The following is a 24,576-nucleotide window of genomic DNA, read 5'->3' as shown; positions in this document are numbered from 1 at the left end:
TCTTTTAGAGAAAAGGGTTTTCAGAGGGAGAGGCTAGAGTGGCATCAGCAGCATCACCTACATGACAGAGCCAGGCACGGTTGGGTAGGGGTGGCAGAAATAAGTGCTTTTTATAAACTTCAGGTAAAATTATTTTTTTAAAATTATTTATTTATTTGGCTGCACAGGGTCTTAGTTGCGGCACCCGGGATCTTTAGTTGTGGCATGAGGGATCTAGTTCCCTGACCAGGGATCGAACCCAGGCCCCCTGCATTGGGAGTGCGGAGTCTTAGCCACTGGACCACCAGAGAAGTTCTTCAGGTAACATTTAGAATTTTAAAAAATTTCATATGTGAAAATTCTCTCGAGAAGGCTGAGACAAATGTATTTCAGTTCAATGTATTTTTATTACCTTAAACGAAACATTCATCTTCATAGTACCAAGGGCAAATATGAAAAAAATATGTAAAAGAAAAATTCACCTATAGAATAAGAACATGGTGCCTGGTTAAATATAAGCATAGCTGGAACCAGTGTCTTTGGCTATGCCCAGAAGGCTGGTTCTTCCTGTGAGCGAATTGGGAAAGATCATATGTAATAAAGCTATTACTTGGAGTTAAAAATGTAAATGACCTTGAGGTGGCACTGGCGGTTTGCGGAAGGACAAATCAGCAAGCGTGCCCCACTCAGCGCACAAGAGGCAGCCAAGCTGGACTTGCAACATCGGGTCCAAGACAACAGAGCAATAAGATAGTCTTGGTTAAAAATAATCTCGCTTAACTCCTTCCTGTGTTACACAACTCTGACGAGTTTTGTTGTTGTAAGAAGCCTTTCCAGATTCTAACTATATTTTATTGTCACTTTATTATGGGAAAAAAAAATGTCCTTTCCATTCACAAGGCCTACAATTGCTGAGCTGGCTACGACTGCTTTCACTTTAGCTTATTAGACTCAGCATATTATTAGACTCCTCCGTACTGGATAAAGAACAAATGTGTCGATAATATGAGAGTTGCAGACAGGTGCAATGGGACTCCCTCACCCCTCATGTTAGTCTTTCCAACTAACTAGCTGAGAAAGCTACCCATTTCACAGATAGGCTATTTTATTTTTAAGTAGACAGCTCAGTATGGACAAAGAAAAGCATCTGAAGAACTCCTGGATTTGAAAGGAATAAATACAATAGCTAAGTAATCTGTCCATGATCGACTATAATCAGGTTAATATAACACAATCAGAGACACAAAGATGAGCCAGTATATAGTAAAGGTTTGTTGCTCATATAATAAGAATAAACTAATGTTAGGGGGAAAACTGACTTTATAGTAAAATTCAAATATGTTCATGACTACTACCCAAATAGCAAGCTGTTTTTAGCAGATCAAACTGATGCCTTGATTACTTTAATTGGAACCAATGGAAGTGCTATTACATACTCCTCTGCTTGCAGGGAATCTTCCAAGATAAGTTCTCAAAGTAGTTGTGCTGAGATATTCAGAATGTAAAGCCAGTTAGACAGCTATTTATTATGTCTTTCTTGTTAATGTTTCTCTTGTTTCCAGTTCCTAATCAGTGAGTTTATGTCTCCTTGCCTGTGGTTTTGTTTTCTGTTATCTATCTCTCTCCTATGTGCTTCTTCTCCACCAGTTCCCTGAGGGACTGTGGTTCTAAACCTTTTTTTTTTAATCTTTAAATTCCTTTCCCTTCTTAGATCTTTTCTTACCTTGTTACTACCTTGAAAACTTTTTTTCCCCCCCAAGAATCCCTACAGTTTTCACCAGTATTTTTACCTCTCTCTCCAAATACCAATCCTTAGACTTTTTTCCTTTAATTTCCTGAATTGGTAATACCTTTAATTTCCTGAATTGGTAATACAATTGTAGTTTTCTTTTAAATCTTAATAACAAAATGTATTTTCTAGTCTCAAAATTATTTCTAGTGAGATTTAAGTTATTTCTGAGAAGTCTCAATCTTAGTCCCTTTCTCTTCTATGTTTATGTGGCTACTTACTGATTATTTCCTCCCAGTGATGGCAGATCCTTCTGAAGTATGCTGCTTACTTTTTTCAAAATAAGCCGCCATTCCTCTCCCTTTCAATTGCTTATCTATCTAGGTATCTTTTTCTGACCCAAACCTGACAGGCAGCTGTAAGGGTAAAATGAGACATTTTCTTTGAGGAGGAGCTGCCTGCCTCACCTTCCCTCCTCAGGGTTTTAGGATAATCAAGTCAAGAAACAAAATATCTTGCAATTACATGAAATGACAAAATTCTTCATTTTCATATAACGCCCTAGAAACAGGATTGTACAGTTTGTATAGTCAAACTTCAGAGTACCACTTAATTCTAAAAGGATCTACTATAAGTCTACTTCCCATTTTATAAAATGTATTGTCAAAAAAGAGACGACAGGCTCAAAATGGAGTCACCTGTGCTAAGCCCACATCACCAAACTGAGACAGTGCCTAACCTAACTGCAGGTTCAGCCCCTCCCAGGAATGTACTCCTCCCCAGTCCGTCTGGAATCTCCTAGTCAGCACTAGAGAAGTAATCAACTTGGTAGACTCCTGTAGTCCCCAAAGGAAGGTGCCTGGGCCTGAAACAATCAGCTCTCTGTTAGGGTCCTTGTCCCACCTCCTTCTGCCTATAAATGTCTTGCATTTTGTACAGCTCTTCAGAGCTTCTCTGTATTTGCTAGGGGAGATGCTACCGGACACATGAATCACTGAATATAGCCAATAAGACCTTTAAAATTTACTCAGTTGCATTTAGTGTTTTAACAGTATATGAACATTAAAAAGTACGAAATTCAGGGGAGTACCTGATAATCTGACGGCATTACAGGCCCGCCTGAGTTTGTGCCTGAAGGCCCTAGCCGCGGTTTCTTGTTTGGAGGCACCTGATTAAGGCCGGAGTCCTGACTGTGCTGCAGCCCTGCTCCGGCGGCCCCGGGCCCCGCCCCGGCCCCTCCTGCAGTCCCGTTGGCCTGGGTGCTGTTCTGCTGCTGCGGGGCTGCCTGTGGAGGGGCTGCTGCCTGCTGCGGCGGAGCTGCAGGCTGCGGATGTTGGTTCTGCTGCTGTTGCTGATTCTTGTAGAGAGGGAAAAAAAGCAAGCTTGCTGTGGAACTAAATTACATCTTCCATGACACGATATGCACATGAGACTGCTGACCAACCTGGGGAGGGACCTCTGTGGGACACCAAAGTGATTGGAATGACCAGAGAATGGAGCAGCCAGGGAATACAGCAGCTCCAGAAGTCAAAGTACTGAGCCCCGAATAGGACCCGTTCTCTGAAGTTCATTTAGATTGCACGGTAACCCTCCAAATCAGTCACAGACATCCCACTGAAGAGCACAGGCACACAGGAAATAGCAACTCATTAAAACAGCTATAATAGTCTTTTCAATCAATTTGGAAAAGTAGGGCTGTGTGGGGAGGAGTCAACTGCAATCAAAGAATAGAGTGATGCTTTAAAAGCAGCCTGCATAAAGTGACGGCAATGACACTGAACAAACAAAAAGCAAGAATTAAGAATCAGGGAATAAAATAGGCAATAAAACATCAGGAAGTTCATTTATCTGTGAATGCATATTTCAAATCGCAAAGTACATCTACAATAAAGTAAATACATAATTAAATAAAAGGCAGTTAAATATATAGGAATTATTAAATTATCCATTCCTAAGTGCAGTATATACCTTGTCACCTTTCTCTTCAGGTTCATCTTCATTAAGGAATTCTCGTTTGGGGTATGGAATCTGGCAGCCAGCAAACACACTAAAACCCATGAAAAGAAAAAAAAAAAGAATTCATGTCATGATGTAAAATCTACAATATCACTGACCTTGTTCATTTAAAATTCCACTTTTTTTTCTTAAAAAAGAAAATTTTTTTCCTCAAAACAATTTCACTTTTTTTTTCCTACTCTTCATCTGTGGCTGGTTATGCCTCTCAACACAATTTAAGCAATAAGAAAAGAACAATTTGTCATCTAAGTTTTACACTAATTGCCACTTTCAATAAAAAATCTTAACTGTGCTTAGCTAGTTGACATATATGACAGAAATTTCTCCACACAAACTTCATCAGCACTAAAAACAACTGAATGTGTATTTGCTTCAACAGTGAAAATAAGTTTCTCAAGAAAAGCTGCACCTCTAATAAATCCAAGCACGATTTATATATGTGGGTGTAACAAGGATGGGGAAATGGAGGAGTCTGGTTGTACAGCAGACACACAGAATTTTAAAATCTCAGCTCCCTACTGATTTGGTGTGAACTGTTCTGGCTGACCGATCTATAAAAGTCCCATCTGTTCTCAGCTTTAGTTTTTATCTGTAAAACGGATTAATGGTCATTCCTAAAATACTTGTTTTCATTCACATCTCTCTACAGCTTTGCCTGTTTCAAAATACAGGACCTCTCTCTTGACTAGTTTTTCTCTGAGGCGGTATTAACAAAGAAAGTAAAATACTTCAGTAACAAGTGCTTCTCTTACTTTCAGCCACCATCCAACATCCTCAGCCTGGAGCAAAGCACACAGAAAAGGAAGGATACGTACTCTAATGTCGGCAAGGGGTCCTCCTGAAAATAGGGATCCTGCAGAGCCTGCTCTGAGGTAATTCTCTTGGTTGGATCCATAGTAAGGAGTTTCTGAAGCTAGAATAACACATAAGAAATTGACAGCACGTGAAAAGTTTGTTTCCAAGTCAATGTTTTGACTTTTGTGTTAAGGTCTAATAGAATTAATATCAAATGCCATTTTGTATAGCTCACCACAATATTAATACACTAGACACATTTATGTGAGACTAGCAGAAATCATTAGCATTAGAGCCCTTTTAGAATTTAATTTTTTTTCTGCTGATAAACCACTGGACAAGGCTAAAAGTCAAGGGTGACATCTCAAAAGAGAAAGATTTAATTTTGCCCCAGCATCCACCAATTTCCTTTCTTTCTAAAGAGGAGGAAAAGCTGGGACAATTCCGTGGTAAGCAGGGTGGGGTGAGGGCTGTGCTAAAGGATCCAAGTTCCCAGTCTGGGAGAGATGCACCTACCAAGAGGAACACTTTGCTGTCAGGCTTGACCTTGTGTTTCTCCATGTACTTTATGAGGCTACTGTTGGCGTACCTGCAGACATGAGAATCACACACTATTAAGAACACTCACACAAGTTACAATTTTTAATGGAAAGTTCCAAGACTGGTTTTCCTATATGATATGTGTTAATTTAAGCCATTGTTTTTTCTGATTAAAAAGGAACACATAACCAAATGTTGGTAAATGTGTGAAGAAATAAGAATTGTTACACACAGCATGTAGGAGTTTATATTGTTAAAATTACTTTGTAAGATAATGACTCATGAACTATAAGAGTTGAAAATGTGAGTATCCTGTGACCCAGCAATTCCTTTCCTAGGTACATACTCTATATAAGGATATCAACCCCTCAGGCTGAAGGGTGAGTAAATGGGTATTATTCATTTTATTATTCTAAATAGACTACATATTTTCATCATATATATTCTTTCCTATATATGAAATACTTCAAATTAAAAAGGTCAAAAAATAGGTAATATATGTTCATGGTAGAAAATTTAGAGAATATAAAAAGCATAAAGAAAAAAATTGAAATGACTCATAATCAACCTAGCAGCAATAAAAAAAACACTGTCATCAAGATTTTGATAATTTTCTTTTGTCCTTTTTTCATGCATATATATGATACAAACCCAGGGGCATTTTTGTCTTTATAAAATTAGAATCATACTATATAAATTGTGCTAACTTTTTTCACTTAATATTGTTTCATAAACATTTTTCCTTGCCAAATGCTCTTTAAACTTATTATTTGTACCGAATGTATATTTTCTACTGTTACTAATGATGTTTGCTTTACAACAGTTGTAAAACGCAGGTTCTTGAAGGTCAATCTAGTACACATGTAGGGAGACAATACTGCATGGCAGGTGAGAATCAGAGACCCCTACCAGACCCTGGCGCAATCATTTACCAATTGTGTGATCTTGGGCAGTTAGTTAACCTCTAGGAAAGCCTTAGATGCCTCATCGTAGCTATGTGTGGCTGCTTTGATTGCCTTCTCAGGATAAATTCTTAGAATTATTAGGTCAAAGGGTATGTACATTTCAAAGCCTTCTTGCTACACAAACCTGGCCCTCAGACCAGAAGCATGGGCACCAGAGAGCCTGCAGTAGGAAATGCATGTACTCAGGCCCTATCCCAGATTCTGAATCACAATCTGCATTTTTAACAAGGTCTCCATGTGATTTGTAGGTACATTAAAGTTTGAGAAGCATTCATTCTCACCAGTAGCATACAAGTAAGCGTGCCCATTTATTATATACCCTTGCCAACACTAGGTATTTTTATTTTAAAAAATCTTTGCCATGTACATTAACAGTTATTTTCCTCCAATACCAGGAACATTTTTATTGGCAAGGTAGCCATTAAGTTTGGTAATGGAAAGAAACTTTAAAGTTTATGTAGAAATGGAGTCTGTCAACATGGCTTTAGTCTTTATGTTGAATCAACTGATTTCTTGGGTTAACTCCAGATTCTAGGTTATTTGTTTCTATTATAATATAAAACGTCTTGAAGTTGAGAAATCCTATTGCTCAATTCCCATTGTGGTTTCTTATTTTTCCTAGTATTAAAGCTAAGGTAAATTCTTTGTCATTTTCTGAATTATCCTCTTCCAGATTTGCTACAGTTTAAGAGCTGAACAGTTTTCAAAGTAACTCAAACTTTTTATATACATTATAAAGCATTTTATCAGACCGTGTTTATTCAAACATTCCATTTTTAAAGTCAACTTACTTATTTCCTTTTAATTCTATTTTCACCTTGCCTTCTAATGAGCTAATAAGACCTGACACATTGGAAAGATTACAGCAACTTCTGTTGTTATCCTTCACAATTCACTTTAAGAGTAATTTTTTTTGTTCTTTTTATCTAATATAAACAAGTTATTATTCATTTACTTTTTATGTCATTTGATATAACATTTTCTGGAATTTTTTTTCTTTATTATACTTTAATGACATGTATGTACTGTATTAGATTTAGCTAATTTATTTATTTATTTATTTATTTTTGCTGTACGTGGGCCTCTCACTGCTGTGGCCTCTCCCGTTGTGGAGCACAGGCTCCGGACGCACAGGCTCAGCGGCCATGGCTCACGGGCCCAGCCGCTTCGCGGCATGTGGGATCTTCCCAGACAGGGGCACAAACCCATGTCCCCTGCATCGGCAGGCGGACTCTCAACCACTGCGCCACCAGGGAAGCCCAGATTTAGCTAATTTTTAATAAATTCCTTCTTGTCTTATGCATCAGTAGCCTGATTTTATGTGGATAAAATTGTCTGCTTAGGAAGTATGGCTCTTATCTCTGAACTTTTCCTATTACCTTTCTAACTGAATTTCAGTTATCTTTTTAAACTTCTCTCCTTTTATCTCTGGTTATTGTAAATACTATCATTCTATGTAAAATTCTTCCTCTGGCCTTTAAATACTAAGATAAAATGCTAAGTGCCTTCATTAATTTTCTCTATCTTTTATATTACTAGTGTATCATCAGTTACTTGAACCACTTTCTTTCTTTTTTTTTTTTTGCGGTACGCGGGCCTCTCACTGTTGTGGCCTCTCCCGTTGCGGAGCACAGGCTCCGGACGCGCAGGCCCAGCGGCCATGGCTCACAGGCCCAGCCGCTCCACGGCATGTGGGATCCTCCCGGACCGGGGCATGAACCCGTGTCCCCTGCATCGGCAGGCGGACTCTCAACCACTGTGCCACCAGGGAAGCCCGAACCACTTTCATTTAATACCCATTTGACAAGTAAGTAATGAGACTGCACTATGTACCAGGCCCTGGGGATACCTATAATGGTGTATAAAATAGGCACCATCCATATTCTAGAGGGAAGGACGGTAACTGTTCAAAAGCCAACTGCAGAGCAAAGTGATCAGTGCCAAGAGAAGCAGCACAGGATATGCTATGGGAGTACAGAGGGGAAGCACCTAACTCAGACTAGAAGGTCAAGGGGAAATCTCGTCAGGATAGAAAGGATAAATAAAGGAGTTAATCGGATGAAATAGGTGGGAGGAAAGTACATCCCAGACTGAAGGAACAGCGTGTGTAAAAATCCAGAGGTCAAAGAAAACTTAGGGGTTTTGAGGCTCTTAAAGAAATTCATGATGTCTAGGCTATAGAGTACAAAGTGGACAGAGGTTTAGGAGATGAACTTGGTGATGTAGAAGCCAAGGCTCTGTAAGCCATATTAAGAAATTGAAAGCAATGGTGAATTAAGAGCAGCTTGAAGACTGACATGATCAAATGTGCTTCTGGCAATGACTGCGGTACAGACAGTGAGGTGGAGTGAAGACTGAAGGTAGAAATCACTTAGGAGGCCGCTGCAGGATTCCAGGCGAGAGACGGTGGTCTGGCCTACAACAGTGGAACGGTAGATGGAGAGAAATACAAAGATCCAAAGGATATTTAGAACAAAGAATTTACTAGATTTGCTCATTGTTTAGACACTGGGGGGTAAAATGGAAGACAGGGAGATAGAAGAAGGATCAGCGATATCTCTCAGGTCTTTGGCTTGAACAATCAGATGAATCATGGAGCTATTTCCTAAGATAAGAAATATAGTGGGAGGAGAGGTTTAGGAGGACAGATGATGAGTTCAGTTTTGGACATGTATTTTGAAGTATTTATGGGACATTCAAGTTGGGATTCCATAAGGCAATTAGATAAATGGGTCTGAAACTTGGGAAAGAGATCTGAGTAGGATGTATAAGTTGGGAGCTATCAGCATAACTGATGGTACATTGTAGCCATCAAATCACGGAGACTGCCTGGGGAAATGTCTAGAGTGAGAAGAGAGCCCAATTCAGACCCTTGAGCAATGTCAGTGCTCTCTTTAAGGGATGAAAAGAGGCAAGGACCCTACCAAGGACTGTGTAAAAGAGAGGCCCAAAATGATTAGTGCCATTCTCTGCTTCTCTTTATGATGTCTGCTTTTGTTCCTACAAGCCATCCTGTCCTGAAATTTTTCTGTGAAGTTGCCCAAGAGAGAACCTCTTCCATCTTTTCCTCTAGGTGTGCACATTTATAACAAACTCCTCTCACTTCTACTCAGCATACGTGTCCCCACCAGTTTGTTTTACTCAAATCCCAGGCCATGTGTTCTTCCTCCTGCCACCCTTCCTGGTTGCCTAGCCCAGCATTTCAGTCACCAGTCATTACTTAGATAAAGACAGAATCATAGTTGTGGCCTTGAACTGAGCCTTTATCAAGCTAAAACAGAAGAGACATTTAAACTATCCACTGACCCTTAAATTCTTAAAAGTTTTTAAATACTACAGCCTAAGCCTGGCATATATGTTAACAACATCTGGAATTTCTTCTTTAAATCATAAACATAATTAATACACTAAAATCTAAGTTTCTGGTTTAAATAATCTCTATCTTTTTAAAAAAAGAATTAATTTAAATATTCCCATTGAATATTACTTATATGTAATATGGAATTACTTACGTTGTTCTTCTAAAGTCTTTTTGAAGTGTGGGGTATTCTGGCATCTTTCTAATATCTTCCCAGTCTTTATCTTACAAAAAATATTGAATATTGTTATAGGAAACAGTGTCACTTATCAAAAATCTAGTTATTTTAGCTTAAAAATATACATTAAAAATACTAAATAGACATTAAAAATATGCTTTTCAAAAATAATGTTTTTGAAATATGACTCATTATTTTGAAATAAATAAATTACCTGCAGGAAACCCCATGACACTAAATATCCGATCTAGTTGATCATGATGAAAGGGATTGCTTGTTTTTATATCTTCCTGACGACAGTGAAAAATAGGTTCTGAAGTCAACAATTCAGCAAATATGCAACCTATTGCCCATATGTCTATAAAGGAAGAAAAACAAGTTTTTGCACACATTTATTATATTTCTTTGGTTATAATTTCTGGGTATAATCACAACCTACATATAAAAATACTTTTTGGGGTGGGGGATGGACGAAATAGGTAAAAGGGATTGAGAGGTACAAACTTCCAGCTATAAAAAAGTCAGAGGGATGTAATGTACACATAGGGAATACAGCCAATGATACTGTAACAACTTTGTATGGTGACAGATGGTAACTGGACTTATTGTGGTGATTATTTTATAACGTATAAAAATATCAAATCACTATGTTGTACATGTTAAACTAATATAACATTGTATATCAAGTGTAACTTTTATAAAGAATCCCCAAAATAAAAAAAAATTTTTAAACTTTTCAGTGAAGCAATACACAGAATACAATAAGTATATTAAGAAAACATATATATCACATGAAATAGCTGTATCATCACATAACATACTGAAAGCCAAATAAAATACATTTTCTTGTAAATTTCCTGATCAAGATAAGCTTGGGAAACTCAATTTAGCAAGCAATGAATTTACATTTAGGCAAAAGCCTTTCAAACCACTATTAATAATTTAATCGCCAAAGGAGTCAACTGATAACCTACTACAAGGCATAATACTCAAGATCTGACAGACTGAAATAATATCATCATCAGGTACGGTGATACATTTCTTTAAAGCAATCAAATGCATAATGACAGCAGAATTTCTGAGCTGTCAGTCTAGACAGACAGTACAGATCGCACAAGAAGATCTGGAAAAACTCAACTTTTGTCTGAAAGACATCAACTTCAGTTTTTTCAACAAACAGTAAGCTCTAGAAGCTGATAAATACAAGTATATATAGACACTGCACGACACCGGTAGAGATACATGTGATCCGAACACATTCACTTAGATGGTGCCCCAACTCTCCAATGTGCCAAGATAAAATTAGGCATCTTTCCAAGTTTTATTAACTATTTCAAATAACCAGTTATGGATTATTCTATTTGGATTTTATACATTGAAAGACTATAATATAGTTTTAATTTAGATTCTAAGAGTATAATGTTATATTTACAATGTTTTGCCAAATGTACATGTGAATTAATTTTTGTGAGATGTATGTTCATACTCGCCCACTTAAATAAATGCTGTTTAGTAAGTATTTTTTTAAGTATTTTATTTATTTTTTTAAATAAATGCTATTTAATAAGTTTTTTTTTTAAAAAAAGAACACACAGAACTTCCCTGGTGGCACGGTGGTTAAGAATCCACCTGCCACTGCAGGGGACACGGGTTCGATCCCTGGTCTGGGAAGATCCCACCTGCTGCGGAGCAACTAAGCCCATGCACCACAACTACTGAGCCTGCGCTCTGGAGCTCTGGAGCCCGTGAGCCACAACTACGGAGCCACGTGCCATAACTACTGAAGCTCGTGCGCCTAGAGCCCGTGCTCCGCAACAAGACAAGCCACCACAATGAGAAGTCCTCGCACCACAACGAAGAGTAGCCCCCGCTCGCCACAACTAGAGAAAGCCCGCAGACAGCAACAAAGACCCAATGCAGCCATAAATTAATTAATTAATTAATTAATTTAAAAAAAGAATGAGTGAATGTGTGTGTATTTATTACGTCTGCTATGAATACATTTCAAGCCTAAAGATAACTAATGTGGGGATTACTCTTTTTCTATGTCTTAGCTTTTTTCTTAACTTCTTTCCAGAATAAGTAATTGGGACTTGACTAAAATTAGAATTTAGCAATTATGTTTTTATCTTTAATTCGTAAATCTTATTTTTACTGAGTAAGTAAGCCGCAAGCTGGTTAAAATTCAATTTCAGTTCTCTTTACCCTGAGGAAATAAGAAATATAGTTGGTTTCCAATTCATACCCAATTACCTTTATTTCCAAAAAAACACATCTATTTTTTATTCCAACAGTAGAGCAGTTAATCAGAAAATATTCATAAAACTATGCTTCTCAAAGTGTGGGGACCACATACAACAGAATCACCAGTGGTACCTGTTACAAACACAGGCCTCACTACCATGGGTTTGCTAAGAATCCATGAGAGTGAGACAGATTTTGGTGGGGCATCATTTAGTTTAACAAGGTTTGGGGCTGAACCTGCCTTTTCTTACTGGAAATCTCCCTTCTAGACATAGACTGCATAGTGCTTGGTAAGAGCCCAATGCACATGGGTGTCTGCCATTATCACATCCTGTACTCCCACCCTATGCCCTGGGTTATCTCACCATCAATCCTGTTCTAAGGCACCACCTGTTGCTTCCAACTGACACTCCCCTTCTCTCTGGCTTACATTTGGTTTCTTCCTATCCTCTGGTGCCTTCTGAGATTGTCTAGATTTTACTGTTCTCAGTAGAGAGACCTAATAACAGAAAAAGCAAACGTAATTCTAAATGTCTCAAAACTATAGCCCCTCAGTAAGTAAAAGTCATTCATTGGAATGTAAATAGAGTCAGGGTCTGATTTTCACTCCTCATTCTAAGGAGCGCTCCATCCCTTCCATTTGCTTTTTGTAGTTCTCCTTCATTCCACGACAGCTGCCACTGTCCCTGGCAGACAGAGTGGCAGCCTCTGCTAAGGGGCCTTATTGACTATAAGCTCCGCCGGCAGGGGACAGGTGTGAGGTCAGTCTCGCGCTCCTCTACTGTTAAACACAAACTGGTTTTCCTCACAGTGCTGTGGCTACTCATAGCCTTGCTCACGAATCTAACGACCCCTCCAGCAGTATTTCTGAAGCGTTATAATAGTCCACGCCATGCGTGTCTCAAGCCCCAGGCAAAGAAAGTGTAAATGCGTTCTGGGTATCGGAGCTTTGCAGACATCAGACCTCCTGACGAGCGAGGACATTTCTATAGTTTAATGTTCGTTTCCCTGTTTACCCATGAATAGGTTAATTATGAGTCTGATCTTTTCAAACGTGAGAACTTCAATTATAGTTCTCTGGCTGCCAGCAGGTTTTTCATAAGCTTAACAGAAAAAGGATTGAGCTTAGTTGTCTATTTTTAATAATTTTAGAGCTTAAGTGCCTTTATCAAATAGAACTCAACAAAAGCAGCTAAATGTAGTCAAAACAGATATTAGTCTAATGCAGGTAAACAGAGAATTCAAGAAAAGGAAAATTTAAAGAAACACACTTAGCAAATTTAAGTACCGTACAGAACCAGCCCTTCACATTAACAGTACTTACTCCCTCCCTACCCTCTCTTTTTACCTCCTTTAAAGCAATATCTAGGTCTGAGGACAGCTCTCTCTTCCTGACTCCCTCAATTAGCAGCTGGGACCTCTGAGGACACTGTAACGACAGGCAGCAAAATCTCTGATGCCTCTGTTCTGAAGGAGACTTAAAATTTTACAGAGTATGTTTATAACAGGTTTTCTGACTCCGTCTCTTCACTTGGTGAGATGGCAAGATGCTGAGCATAGCTAATCTACCCAGGCTCTATTTCCTACCTTAATGGAGAAACTGCCATTCTGAAAACTGTAATGGCAAGAGAGAAAGATTAGTCATATTGTTTCTTGCTTAGGAAAGGACTGACTGAGTAACTTTTCCCCAAATGGAAGGGGCTCTCTCCAATGACTACACTACTCCCGTTTTTCTGTTTTTCTTTTTGTGAAGAGAACAAGTCTAAACCTCTCTCCAGTTCTTCTGATTGATAGTAAGTAAAAAATAACATTTGCATGTTATCGTTTCTATAGCAACTCAACAAGATCAGATACTTCTATCCTCTGAAAGAAAATGATTTCTTTTTTTAAAGGAATCATATTCTCCTATACAGTTAAAAATCCAAATCTACCAGATTACAAAATCTGGGAATATAAACAACAGGACTTTTACAAAGAAATGTAAAGTGGTTTTTACAAAGCAGCTTTATTATTATACCATTTAGTATTTATGATAATGCAATATCATATGATAATGATATGATAATGTAATACTTACCAATTATAAGTAAATCATTTTAGACTAACTTACCAATGGCCTTTGTATAATGCCTTGCACCAAGCAAAAGTTCTGGAGCCCGATACCAAAAAGTCACAACTACTGGATCCAAATCTGCTAGTGGCTTTAGAGGAGAATTGAATAATCTGGCAAAACCCATGTCAGCTAAAAAATAAAATAATAAGAAATCAGGTTGGCATGCTATTATAACCATGCAAGGTCGATGACAATAGCCACTAACCTTATAAAGCAATCCTTTTTCCTCTCTTTTCAACCAGTGGTCTGTACCAGGCACCAAATCTCCCCTTCTGAGGTAGATACTATTATTGTGCCTATTTTACTGATGAAGAAACTGAGGCTTAGAGATATTCTGACTTGTCCAAGTTCATAGAACTAGTAACTACAGAGTCAGAATTAGAATCCAGGTCCGACTTCAGATTCCTGGCTTTCAGAGACAGAATAATATTCTTAAATATTTTTAAAGTAGAAAATAGTCTAAAAGTTTCCATGATTGATTATGACTTCTGTTTGCCTATATATCGAAAAAACCTGACTATATCTTAGTTCAGTGTGTGCTAGGGTTGGCTGGCTCTTATGGACCCAGCAGAGCCAATTCATACGCATCTTTTGAACTCAGTGTTCAGTAACGTCATGTTTGTGGCTTGAAATTGGCTATGGTGGGAGTATTTACATCATGGAAAACAGCAAATGCTACAAATTGGGTTTTTTTCCCCCAGAGAGCCAGTTGTTGTATAGTTACCAGCACATCACATACATGTTTCCAAGAACATAGATAGAACACATAAGAGAGAATGTTATAATTCAGCATTTAACAAAGGTCTATACCAAAGATAACTAAAATATTAGAGGTACACAAAAGTAGTAAAAAGACTATTACTATAATAAGGTGTTGGTGACTAATTTTCTTAAGATTTCCTAAAGAATAAATACCTTATAAAGTACTTCAGAGTTTACAAATGATTTTCACACACATCATACATCACTTCGTCTAATCCTCATAAGAATGCTGGTTTAATAAGTACTGCCCTTGCCACACTTATGAAGAATCTAAGGCCCAAAGCAGTTCAATGACTTGCCCAAAGTCACAGGGGTAGGAAGTGAAAATGCCAGTACAAACAAAAAGCATGTTATAATTTAGCAGCTACATTCTTAACCATGGAACTGATATCCAATAGATTACACACATGATAACTGCAGGTCACAAGGCAAAAATCACGAAACTGATAAACCTCTATAAGAAATACATAATATACACAGTATATTTTGATTGTATAAGGGTCCCTAGTGTACTATACAATGCACAAATAGTACACTGAAGTTTCAACCACAGAGTATCATTTAATCTAAAACCTATATACTATGATATACGTTAAATTTGTAATTTACAGTGGTTTTGTTTCTTTAGAGTTTGAATAATTTACAAGACTTTCTGAGAATGCTTTGGAGGACCCAGGTCTTAAAAAATAAAGCTACCCAAGGATGCCTATGCTGATGCCTACACTTTCTTAAGCAAATTTCCCTATAGCAAATGCAAATATTCAAAACCATTCTACCAATATTATACCTGCCTCAAAGTACTGCTCTATATATTTAGTAGATCCTGATTATTGTTGATGGCAAAGTAATATGATGGAATACTCTTTCATACATTGAAAAGCATGCTATTTTTAAGTAAAGGCTAAAGCCAGTATTTCTCCCCTTATTCTCCACCTTCTAACTTTTATATAAGCCACATCTATTCACTGAAAAATGAAATCAAGGCCAGACGAAACAATAAATATTCTTAAAAATAATTCCCATCTATTGTATGAACTTTAAAGGATTTCAAACCATTTTTCAAATAATTACTAATTTAGACAAAAGGTAATTAGCCTGAACATTCCTAACACCTATCTTCCTAAAGTTAGATATGAGTGAAATTGTTAATTCAACAGACAGGGGTAGTAAAATTCTGGTGTGGGTGCTAATTAGACAGTATCAAATGACAGAAAAGCAGCAGAAGGCAATGTCTACTGCCAAGGAGCTTACATGAAGGTGAGATGACAAAATACATGGAGTAGATAAAAATAAAAAGGATAAGTACTGTAAGACTAAAGGAGAGTTGCTGCTGGTTTCTACTAGACTTGAAGTCCCTTGAGGGAAGGGGCTATGTCTCCTTCACAGTTTTATCTGGAAGAATGTCTGATAAACATTTGTAGGAGTAGACTAAACCGAAAGTGGAACTTGAACTGGATTCTGAAGGATGGATAACTGTGAACAGTAAAGGCAGTGATGAGCATTTTAGGTAAGGCCTGGAAGTCTTCAGGTTGCTGGGGAGGGGAAGCCTCAGATACAGGGAAGGGCACAGTATGTTTTCCATTTGACTATGCTTTCTTTTCCTTTCAGTCAAAAAAGAACTGTTATAAAGTGTGAAGCATAGACATCAGAGCATTACTGATTTTTTTAAAAAAATGCGCTATTAAAACAAAATTTAAAAACAATTTAATCAACTAGATTAATTGTTCACTAGACCTTTAATACCAATTATTGCTTACTTTTAACCCTGATTTTATCTCTAATCTTGGATAGAATTATAATCCTAAAACTCTTAACAATAAGGCAATTAACTGGCCTGGCTAGAATACAGATTTTATGTTGAGGAGTAGTAGGGCTATTTGGGAGAATAAGGAGAAGACATTAAGTTTGGTGACTGGCATAAATGTGATGACTGGTACAGCATGGGAAAGTATAAGATGATGATGATGAATTTGGTTTGGAATTAATGAAATATAGGTTGCCAGCAGAACATCCAAATAGAGAAAAACATTTCATCTAGGGTGAGAGAATAGAATCTGAGATCCAGATCTTAGAATCATTTTCATAGAACCCAAGCTTTTGAGGCCACAACTTATCAATTTCCTAAAGAAGTAATTGTGGAGGGAGGCCATGTCCCAAGCCAGTGCCTAGGCTGTCTTGAAACAAAAGGATAATAGGAATAAGAGGCAAAAATGAATAAAATACAGAAGTAACAGCAAAAGTAGTAGACAGAAAAGTAGAATTACATGATGTCATATAGACCAAAGGAAAAGACGGTCACAAGGCCAGACTAGCCAGAAGAACAAATAACAAGACAGTAAAGGAAAACAACAACTAAACACAGGCCACTAGATTTGGTAAGACAGAGATCATTGATGGCCTTTTAGAGAGCAGTTTCAATAGAGGGGCAGAATTAAGACGTCAGATAATAACAAATTAGGGTAAGTGAAAACAGTGCGTAAACATCATGTATTTTAGAAGTAGAGGAACAAGGGGAAAAATTGAACAAATTGTAAAGAAAACAAAATGGATATGAGAAAATTTATGTTAAACTGGGGTGAGGACTCTGGAGAACAGTATGGAGGCTCCTTAAAAAACTACAAATAGAACTACCATACGACCCAGCAATCCCACTACTGGGCATATACCCTGAGAAAACCATAATTCAAAAAGAGTCTTGGACCACAATGTTCATTGCAGCTCTATTTACAATAGCCAGGACATGAAAGCAACCTAAGTGTCCATCGACAGAGGAATGGATAAAGAAGATATGGCACATATATACAATGGAATATTAGCCATAGAAAGAAACGAAATTGAGTTATTTTTAGTGAGGTGGATGGACCTAGAGACTGTCATATACAGTGATGTAAGTCAGAAAGAGAAAAACAAATACCATATGCTAACATATATATATATAGAATCTAAAAAAAAAAAGGTTCTGAAGAACCTAGGGGCAGGATAGGAATAAAGACGCAGATGTAGAGAATGGACTTGAGGACAGGGGGAGGGGAAAGGGTAAGCTGGGACGAAGTGAGAGAGTGGCATGGACATATATACGCTACCAAATGTAAAATAGATAGCTAGTGGGAAGCAGCTGCATAGCACAGGGAGATCAGCTCGGTGCTTTGTGACCACCTAGAAGGGTGGGATAGGGAGGGTGGGAGGGGATGCAAGAGGGAGGGGATATGGGGACATATGTATATGTATAGCTGATTCACTTTGTTATACAGCAGAAACTAACACAACAATGTAAAGCAATTATACTCCAATAAAGATGTTAAAAAAAATTGGGGTGAGGATTATGAATGTTTAAAGGTGAAGAGGAGAAACTTGAGAAGGGGAGAATGGAGATACTGTAATAGGAAGGGCTCAAGTACAGCAGGAAGATATTTAGAAGCTAGGAAGGCCATCAGATAGGACTTAGGAGAAAGAGACACTCTCTCTGAGACTGTTGCAAAGGCAGAGCTGTGCTAACAAAAAGTGGTCAGTGAGGTCATACCAGTTAACTCCGATATCACTAGGCAGCAGTGTTTGGAGGGAAAGAGACCCCAGACTTGGAATTCAAGTCCTTCCTTTGAAAGGCTGAGTAAGCTACAGTCTCTAAATCCAGCTTTCCTTATCTGCAGTATCTACCATAGAGGCTGGTTATGTAAAGCAAATGAGATAACGTTTGAATCTATCTATCTTAGTGTCCCCCACAGAAGAACCATCCTTTATTTCCCTTTCACAAGGGTCTAGCAAAAACTAGGTACTCAATAAATGCCTCCAAGTAAAAGTGTGAGAGTGAAACAGAAAAGTGAGGAGTGGTAGAAAGGGGATGGGAGGGAGGAGGAAGCAAAGTGGAAAGGGAAGGAGAGCAGCCACCTGGTTCTTAACTAACGTCAACAGAATTCTTTTATGGCTCAATCTCAGTAAACTCAGAGTAGAGGTTTAAAGAAAGAAAAGTTGGTTTAGAACAGCTTCTTCAGGAACTGGGCTAGTGAATTAATTGAAGAAGTAGAAAACCAAGCAGCAGGGCATGCTTGGTTGAAGCAGGACAGAATGAATTTGTAGTATGTCAAGTTAGCACAATTCTGCATCACTTCGAGTGTGATATATTCTAACAGCAAAGAAAGCAGGTTGATGAAACAAAATTTACTTTAAGATCTTTCTAAAAAGCATTGGACATTCAATAAATGTTAAGTTCTATTATAAGAAATTAGAACAAAGCATTTCTTAGCTCATTTTCTCCCCAAATATGTCACAGGTATAAATGATGCCAATTTCTTTCAGAACTTTCAAGTTGCAGATAAATTTTTAATACAGAGACAAGACTTCTGCCAGTGCCTTAATCTAAGACTGGCAAGCAAGAGAGTCTATAAACATATACATTCATTTGGAAAAGATATGTGGGTACCTGGCACAGGACATGTGGTGGAGGGAGGGGAGGGCGGGGCGAGGTATCTGTGAAGATCTGTATGTACTAGGTCAGGGTGGGAGGGATGTATTCCGGGAAACAACATTTGGTAAAGCTGAGACAAAAGTAAGATTCAGAGATTATGTTTAGGGTGACTGTGCAGGACAGTAAGAGTAGCATAAACACACACTTGGGGTATTGTACGGGGATGAATTTTTTGCTTGCTTCAGCTTAGAATTATAGAACCTCATTTTGGGAATAAATCTGAGGGATTTTACAAACTATCTATCTACATTTCCCAACATCTTTTCTACAAATATTATGAGGAATTAATTTTTAAATTAACTACTTAAATAAGAGTATTAAAAAGGGAAACCATCTTTGCAGTCACTTCAGTTTCTTAGTAAATTATTTTAGAAATAATTACCTACCTATTTTGACTCTCCCCCTCTCAGGACCTTCTCCCATTACTAGGATATTTGCTGGTTTCTAGAAATAAAAATAGAGCATTCAAATTACTATATTTATTCTTTTGACATGCTCTAAAATGGAAAAAAGTTCTTATAATATGAAAATATCACTTTTGGATTTTCATCAAAACTATAATTGAATATCAAGTACCCTCTATATAGTTAAAGCATTTGACATACTTGAAGTTAGCACTAACTTTCCAAAAACATCCTTGCTATAGAAACATCTTATTTTCAAAATCATATCATACAAAAAATCACAAAGGAATTAAAGCTGTCATTTCTATTTACCCCACAAAAGTAATGAGTAATAATTCTTAAACCTGCACAAATTATAAGCTGTCCTATTGCTGCCCACAATAAAGGGCTTTTGTGGTTGAAAATTTTTACATAAAATTTCCAGCCACAATATAACTATGTTCATTTAAATGAATCAAGTGGAATATTCCTTGCTAAATATTTCTAAGCTACTATAGGAAAACATGGTCAACATTCAGCAGACTCCATTAAAATTCATACACATTTTCAGCCATAGTTCATGCAAAAGTGAGAAATTCCAAATATAATCTCAAGATGTAGGAAAGTAAAAACCAAGGCTAATACAGAGCTATATAAAGAAAAGAGTAGGCTGCAAATGTATCCAGCATCTTTTAAGTCATCCTTTTTTGTAGACATTTGGAAACAGAGAAACTGTGAAGATACATGCTTTTGGGCAAGTAAGTCTCCTCTGTAAACTCTCTGGAGAGAAAAATTTATGATTCATTTATTTAATCAATGAATATATTTTTAGTGTCTTCTAGGGAGAAAGAACCAAACTAACCATACAAAGAATTAAGAGGAAAAATAAAAGCACAGTAAACCAAGTTCTTAACCTCCAGATGCTCACTACATAAGTAGAAAGAAATATCAGAAGTTTTGTATAATTTTAGAAGCTAATGCTAATTATGAGTTATGGAGAGGACTGAGATCTTGGGTTAGAGGTTAAACTAGATTACTTTTAAGATCTCTTCCAATTTTTCAGCTCTTTAATTTAAAGTTTCAATGAAAACAATAAGCATTAAAAAAAAAAGAAGTTCAAAGAAGGAACTGATTAACAAGAGCTTCCATTGTTAAGGGAAATGTTCACTGGAGGTGGGGCAGCGGCGATGTCCATTATCCAGATCCTGAAAAATGAGCAGAAGCTAGAATGGCAGAGCAGAAGAAAGGTAAGGGCTATGAATGAAGCAAGCTTAGGAGAGAGTAATAAGTCTGACTTGACAGAAGGCAGAGGACTCATGTTGGAGGTGGTAGAAGGAACCTAGACCCTGCAGAGTCTTAACTGCCAGGTGAAGTAATGGGACCTTTGTACGTATTACAGGCAGTGAGATTACAGGAAAGAGGGAGGTATCAGAACTGGGTGTAAGGTGACAAGCGCTTCATCCAAGGACTTCTCAGCTGAAATGAAGAGGGAGTTATGGAGCTGAGGAACATTTTAAAGGAGAAATGAACAGGACTTTGTAACTAGTTGAAGGCAGAAGATTAAGACAAAGGGTGATAAAGATTTCATTAAGGTTTTGAGTTTATGTGACTGGAAGAATGGTGCCCTTGTGATAGAAAATTTATGAGAGGTACTGATTTGGGAGGGGGAACAACAAAGAGAAGGAGATGGCACGTTGAGTTTGAGTGATGTGAGAGGCCAAGTTGTACTAGCCAGGGGAGTGGAAATAGGAAGATTTAGATTTTTTTTAAAATAAATTTATATTTTATTTATTTATTTTTGGCTGCGTTGGGTCTTCACTGCTGCACGCGGGCATTCTCTAGTTGCGGTGTGGGGGCTACTCTTCATTGCGGTGCACGGGCTTCTCATTATGGTGGCTTCTCTTATTGCAGAGAACAGGCTCTAGGTGCATGGGCTTCATAAGTTGCAGTACACAGGCTCAGTAGTTGTGGCTCATGGGCTCCAGAGCACAGGATCAGTAGTTGTGGCGCATGGGTTTAGTTGCTCCATAGCATGTGGGATCTTCCTGGACCAGGGCTCAAACCTGTGTCTCCTGCATTGGCAGGCAGATTCTTAACCACTGTGCCACCAAGGAAACCCAAAGATTTAGATTTGAAAGTTATTGTCACTGGAGTGTGATAATTGAAGACATGAGACAAGATTAGCTTACTGTAGCAGAAAGAGAAAAATAGCATCAGACAAAAAACCAAACCTTCAAAATTCAAGTTTAACAACTATTTATCAAAGATCCATTATGTATAAAACACTGTCCTGCTGACTTTCAGGAAACAAAGAGAAATAAAACATGAAGCCCTTGACTTCAAAGAGCTTAATATCTAGTAGGGAAAGACAGACAGAATACTTTTTAGAGTACAAGGCAGATTACAGAAAGTACCAAAACAGCAAAATAAATTGCCAGGAATAGATGATTCTTCTCAGTGAATATCAGGATAGTCTTTAGGAAGGAGATGACTTTAGATGAACTTAAGAATGACTAAGATTTTGATCAGCATAAACAGAAGAATGACTTTTCAGGCTTAGAGAACCCTAAAAGTAAGAGGCTGGTCACAAAGAAAACCCACGGACATGACATACTGGGAGAGCCTACAAGTATTTTGATTATGACTAGAGCATAGAATGCTCAGTGTAGAAATAAGGCTAGGAACTATGCTGGAAATTAAACATCACATTAAAGAAACTACAAGTTATGCTATAGGCTAAGCCGAGACAAGACAGTGAGATAATCAGATCTATATTTAGGAAAAAAAACTCTGGTAGCACTGTGAAGGATGAACTGAGAAGGAAAGACAGACCACAAAGCAGAGACAGAGACCAGCTGGAAGTGGGCTACAATAGTCAAGGGAAAAGTCAGGGGTCCCTAACTTGTGACAATGGTCATGGAGCAACACATAAGAAGAGCATTTCAAGGTAAGCGTTCAAGATTTGGCATTGCTTTTTTGCACCACCTTCACTACCCTCCATAGTCACTCATTCAACAAATATTGATTATCTAGCAGTGATTTATTTGCTAGAGATACAGTAGTAAACAAAACCAGGCAAGATCCTTGACCTCATGGAGCTTACGTTCTAGTGGGAAGAGAAGGGCAATAAATAACAAATGTACAGTACATCAGTATTGATAAGTACTGTGGATAAAAATTAAATAAGGAGAACCCAAAGAGATTTCCACATCTGGTATTATGGCTGAGTAGGTGCTCTAGGAGACCCTGCCATTACAGAACAACAATATATATGCTGCCTAAGAAACATTCCTTGAAGGATCCTTGATCTCACAAGAGATAAGGCAGGGGTCCCCAACCCCCGGGCCACAGACCAGTACCAGTCCGGCTTCACAGCAGGTGAGCGGCGGGCAAGTGAGTGAAGCTTCATCTGCCGCTCCCCATCGATCCCCATAGCTCACATTACCGCCTGCACCATCCTCCCCACCCCAATCCATGGAAAAACTGTCTTCCACGAAACTGGTCCCTGGTGCCAAAAAGTCTGGGGAACCACTGAGGTAAGGGATATCTACAACAACCCCAGCCCCACCCCCAAATAAGGGCTGGAGAAGGAAGGAAAGGCAGGATGGACCTGGGAGCAGATGCCAGTAACACACTTCATTGGGGACACTGAACCCTGGACCACCAGCAAGGTGAAGAAACTGAGCCTGTTCCCTAACAATCAGTCAAGACTCCCATGGGGACTAAAGTAAACCAGAAGAAGCAAAAGGAAACCCTCTCTGTAGGAAAAACGTCCTAACTTAGGCTTAAGGACTAAAACAATACATTTGCCTGCTAAAAGCATACTTTAATCCATTCACACACTATTTACAAGAGATCCATCTAAGTGGAAGGACCATAAAAGCTGAAAGTAAAAGGCTATTAAAAGATAGGGGCTTCCGTGGTGGCGCAGTGGTTGGGAGTCCGCCTGCCGATGCAGGGGTCACAGGTTCGTGCCCCAGTCCGGGGGGGTCCCACATGCTGCAGAGCGGCTGGCCCCGTGGGCCATGGCCGCTGGGCCTGCGCGTCCGGAGCCTGTGCTCCGCGGCGGGAGAGGCCGCGGCGGTGAGAGGCCCGCGTACCGCAAAAAAAAAAAAAAAAAAAAAAAAAAAAGAGCAGGCAAACTGCTAAAAGAATCAACTGTAGTAATGTCAGACAAAATAGCTTTTAAGACAAAAGCATTATTAGGAGTAGAGATGGTCACCATGTAATGATACAAGATTCAATTCACCAGGAAGAGAGAACACTCCTAAAACTCATTATGTACTTGAAATATATATGTATTTGATATAATTTCAGGGAGGGAAAAGACCAAGGATAACAAACTTCTCTCAATAATTGATATGTCAAGCAGACAAAAGATTAGTAAGATACAGACCATCCAAAGGACACAATTAACAAAGTTGATCTAACAGGCATATAAACAACTTCTTACCCAATAATTAGAGAATACACATTTTTTTTCAAGCATACATGGAACATTTACAAATGTTGTTAGTGTACTAGCAGGTCTCAAGAAATTTCAAGGAATTGTTATCAAACAGACTATGTTCTCGACCACAATGAAATTAAGTTAAAAGTCAATTACAGGGACTTCCCTGATGGTGCAGTGGTTAAGAATCAGCCTGCCAAGGCAGGGAACACAGGTTTTGATCCCTGGTCCAGGAAGATCCCACTTGCCATGGAGCAACTAAGTCTGTGCGCCACAACTGCTGAGCCTGCGCTCTGCAACTACTGAAGCCCGTGTGCTGCAACTACTGAGCCCACGTGCTGCAATTACTGAAGCTCACACACCTAGAGCCCATGCTCCGCAACAAGAGAAGCCACCACTATGAAAAGCCCACACTTGTCGCAACTAGAGAAAGCCCATGCACAGCAATGAAGACCCAATGCAGCCCCCCCAAAAAAGTCAATTACAAAAGTATAAATCTAAAACTCCATATATTTGGAAATGTAAAAATACCTCTAAATTATTCAAAGGTAAAAGGAGAACGTATGAAGAAGTTTAAAGAAGTTTAAAATACTCAGAAATGC

At 38.3% G+C, this 24,576-nt stretch overlaps 1 protein-coding gene across 4 annotated transcripts in view; it reads right to left on the bottom strand.

The window, feature by feature from the left end:
* Positions 1-24,576, bottom strand: part of CDK19 (cyclin dependent kinase 19) — a 182,401-nt gene that overhangs the window by 4,716 nt on the left and 153,109 nt on the right. For 3 of the 4 annotated variants that reach the window (XR_014295158.1, XM_082634125.1, XM_082634127.1), the window contains exons 5-12: positions 19,528-19,585; positions 13,915-14,046; positions 9,775-9,918; positions 9,537-9,606; positions 5,036-5,108; positions 4,540-4,637; positions 3,677-3,755; positions 2,799-3,065 (exon numbers count right to left, since the gene is read on the bottom strand). Coding sequence is in view for 3 of the 4 variants with exons in the window: in XM_082634125.1 (XP_082490251.1) it covers positions 2,799-3,065; positions 3,677-3,755; positions 4,540-4,637; positions 5,036-5,108; positions 9,537-9,606; positions 9,775-9,918; positions 13,915-14,046; positions 19,528-19,585 (921 nt within the window). In the remaining variant the exon portion in view is untranslated. The remainder of the gene's footprint in view (positions 1-2,798; positions 3,066-3,676; positions 3,756-4,539; positions 4,638-5,035; positions 5,109-9,536; positions 9,607-9,774; positions 9,919-13,914; positions 14,047-19,527; positions 19,586-24,576) is intronic. The other variant, XM_082634126.1, reaches the window with a different exon arrangement.

This window comes from Mesoplodon mirus (genome assembly GCF_964341445.2).
Source record: "Mesoplodon mirus genome assembly, chromosome: 10".
NCBI classification, from domain to species: Eukaryota; Metazoa; Chordata; class Mammalia; order Artiodactyla; family Ziphiidae; genus Mesoplodon; species Mesoplodon mirus.
The sequence above is the reverse complement of the archived record's forward strand: the minus strand, read 5'-3'. Positions and strand labels throughout refer to the sequence as shown.